The 3406-nt window shown below is 60.9% G+C and overlaps 1 protein-coding gene across 1 annotated transcript; it reads left to right on the top strand.

Moving 5' to 3' along the window:
- Window positions 1-763: 763 nt before the first annotated feature.
- Window positions 764-1537, top strand: LOC116420366 (basigin-like). The gene has a single exon (XM_031945079.1). It carries the CDS (start codon window positions 764-766, stop codon window positions 1535-1537), a length of 774 nt encoding a protein of 257 aa, XP_031800939.1.
- Window positions 1538-3406: the final 1869 nt, after the last annotated feature.

The raw sequence follows: 3406 nt of genomic DNA, 5'->3' as shown, positions 1-3406 counted from the left end.
CTCGTAGTCAATCTTTATTGTATTATAGATATTTAAATGCGAATGAAAAGGTGTGTACTTTGGGGGGGGGGGAGGATGGGAGGGGATTATCTGAGACAATCTGAGGCAAGTTTTAGCTGCACAATCAAGGGCATAGGTCAAGGCCATATTCTTAGGGGGGTCTTGACTCAGTTTACCCCACTCAGTCATTAGAGGAAACCCCAAATGGGAAGGAAAGCTGTCCCAGTAGAGAACAGCAGGGAAAGGCAATCTGGCCCGGAGGGGGACTGCGGATGGCTGCTGGGTTGAAGGCACTATGGGACTCTTTAGTGTGTCGGGCCTGGAGTCAGAAACAAAGTGTGGCCTCAGACACTTCCAAGCCGTGTGACCACGAGCGGGGTATTTACACGAAGTTTGCCTCAGTTTCCTCATCTGTAAAATGAGCCGGAGGAGGAAACGGCAAACTCGTCGGTGTCCCTGCAGATGACAAGAGTATCTCTGCCAAGAAGACCGCCAACGGAGTCCCGGGGATTTGGGCCCGCCGGAAGAAAGCCCGTTATTTCACTTCCGGAGGAGCAGGCCGGATCCCCAAAGGCCGTAATCACAATGGATAATTCGAGGATCAATTGTGAGGTCATCCCGCTGTCCGTTTGGGTTCCAGAAACGGTGTCTTAGTAACTGAGGTCGGCCCGTCGAACCCTCATTCTGTGGGAGACTTGGAGGAGGTCAGAGGTGGGAAAAAGAGGAGGTGGAAGCCTTGGCGCCTTTGGGCGGGGCCTGGGCAATGGGCTACGCCCTTCGGGCCAAGGTGCTGGGAGCCACTGTGGTGCTCGGCGTCTTGGCCTTCAGTCCCTGGGAGTCTCGGGCCGCCGCGGTATGGAGAACCGGGGTCGTCTTCGAGCCCCACCGGGCCCTCACCTGCACCCTGAACAAGACGTGGTCCAAGGCCCGCCCCGAAGGGGCTTCGTCGACCAGGGCTGGCGGCCGCTGGCTGAGGGCCGAGTGGCAGTTGCGGGAGGACCGCTTCGACAGCTCGGGGAGGGCCCCCAAGGGGCCCCCCCGAGGAGAATTCCCGTACGTTTTCCCGGCTGAGGGGACCTACGTGAAAGCTTCCGAGCGCCCGAAGAAGCCCCCCAAGGTGTTCGCCAAAGCCCAGATCGAGCGCGGCACAGAAGGCCAGGATGTGATGCTGGCGTGCGAGAGCCGCTCTTACCCCTGCATCTCCTACTGGGACTGGTACCGGCACCACGAAGTTACCGGCGACAGGCTGCTGCTCAACGGCAGCGGGCGGCGGGTCTTCATCACTGAGAGTGGCCACCGCAGCGAGCTCATCCTCCAGCACCTAGACGCGGCCGAGGATCCTGGCGCCTACATCTGCGTGGGCAGCAACAGACAGGGCCACCACGCCGCTGTCGTCCTGCTCAAGGTGCGCAGCCACTTTGCCGCGCTCTGGCCCTTACTGGGCATAGTGTTCGAGATGCTGCTGCTCTTCACTATCCTGCTCTGCAACAAGTATTGTCTCGGCGGGCGGCGGCAGCGGCGGCTCCTGGAGGATTAGCCGCTCGGCAACCCCCCTTCCGCCCCCCCCCCCCCCTTGCCCGCACCCCGTCCACTCCCACCCACCCTTTTGCCCCGGAGCAAGTCGACCCACTTTCAAAATAAAGATGGCCCCTCAACTAAGCAGATGGGCAGCTGTGTCAATTCTGTGTCCGTGTCTGTGTGTCGCCCTTGCGGGAGCCGGGCTTACTGGGAGGCGGCGGCGGAGGGAGCGGGCTGAGCTGGGGGGAACTGGGGAGACGAGGAGGGGGTAGGGGTGGGGATGGGGAGGCGGTGAGGACTAGGTACAAAACGAGACTTCGTGCGCTCAGATAACTTCCTTTGGGAGGAGAGCCGGGGCTGACGGATGCCGGGGACATCTGTCCCCCCGGGGCCACCGGCACAGCGGCAGGGACAGAGCGAGGCCTGTGAGCCGGCGCCGGCTCTGCTCAATCACCTGCCAAGCAGAGGCCCTGACGGCCCTGGGACAGGACAGGCTCTTTTGGGCCATGACGGCTGTTTTTCCTCTAATTAAATATGCAAAGCAGAAGTAAGGGCAGTGCCTCCTTCCCCTCCCGCCTGCCCCGTCTCCCCCGAGGCTCCCGAATCCAGGTCGGGCCGCCTCGGCCGGAGGTTGGGGGGGGGAGGTTCGGCCCCAGGCCCGGGACCGAAGAGCAAAGCCCCAGCTGCCTCTGCGGCGCGCTCGGGGCAAGGTTCTTTGGGGCCGAGTTGACTCCGCCGCGTCATCAACCGAGGTTCTCGGTGCGTTCGTAGTTTGGGGCATTCGGGGGACCGGGATTCACACGGCTGAGCGAACGCTTTTATTCCGCGTTCCATCCCCAACCCGGTTCTCCGGGCAACCATTTGTAAACCCAGACGGAGTTCTAAAGGCCGAAAGGGCCCCGCCCCAGGGGCTCCAAGGGCCACGGGAAACCCTGTCCCCCTTTTCCCACGGGAGCCATCGCCAAGGTCCTTCCCCCGGATCCCGCAGAGCTGAGGAGAGGTCTGGCCACAGGCAAGTGCTAAGTCCGGTCACCTCCGTGGGGCCCACCCTCGGCTTTCTGTGTTCCCAAGGGGCTCGTCACCTGTGGGGGTTGCTGCCAATTTCTGGGTGCCCTGGATGCCCCTGAGCAGCCCAGCAGGGAGCAGCTCTCAGACAGAAGCAGGGCCTGAACACCACAGCACGGAGTCCTGGGGCACAGAGGCCCCCCTTACACAGAGTCGCTCTTAAGCATCAAGACTTGGGGCAGGGAGGAGGGCAGCTGCATCTGGGAGTCCAACCTCAGTACAGAGCTGTGGGTAGAATGGGGGGGGGAGGAAATCCCTGGGCAGCAGCACTGGAGTCCTTGGGGGGACATCCAGGAGTCCCTCCTAAATATGTGGGTGACAGTACAGCAGGAGTCACTCCTAAGCATAGAGGCCTTGGGAAAGGGAAAGGGCTGAGCAGGACACAGGGCTGCACTGGGACACAGAGGGAGCCCAGTAGGAATAGTTGAGGGACAACACAGGGGAGTCCCTTTTACCTACAGAGCCCATGGCAAAAGAGGGGCATCCCTCCTAACTATGGGGCCCTTGGGGGCAGGTGAGCAGCACAGTGGGGAGTCCCTTCTAAGCATAGAGACCTTGGGAAAAGGGGAGGGCTGAGTAAGAATGGGGTGTGCTGGGCCAGAGCAGGAACAGCCCATAGGAGACTCCCTCCTTAGTTAGAGTCCTGGACAAAGGAGAGGGCCCCAGAAGCAGCACACTGAGGACACTCTCCTAATTAAAAAACCACTGGGCTGGGTGGGGGAAACAAATGGGAGTCTCTCATGAGTGTGGAGACTTTTCTGGGGGGACAATTGAGCTGGGCAGTGTGGAATCCTTGGGCATAACATGGGGAGTCCCTTGTAAA

The sequence above is a fragment of the Sarcophilus harrisii genome, chromosome X (genome assembly GCF_902635505.1).
Source record: "Sarcophilus harrisii chromosome X, mSarHar1.11, whole genome shotgun sequence".
Taxonomy (NCBI): Eukaryota; Metazoa; Chordata; class Mammalia; order Dasyuromorphia; family Dasyuridae; genus Sarcophilus; species Sarcophilus harrisii.
The sequence above is the reverse complement of the archived record's forward strand: the minus strand, read 5'-3'. Positions and strand labels throughout refer to the sequence as shown.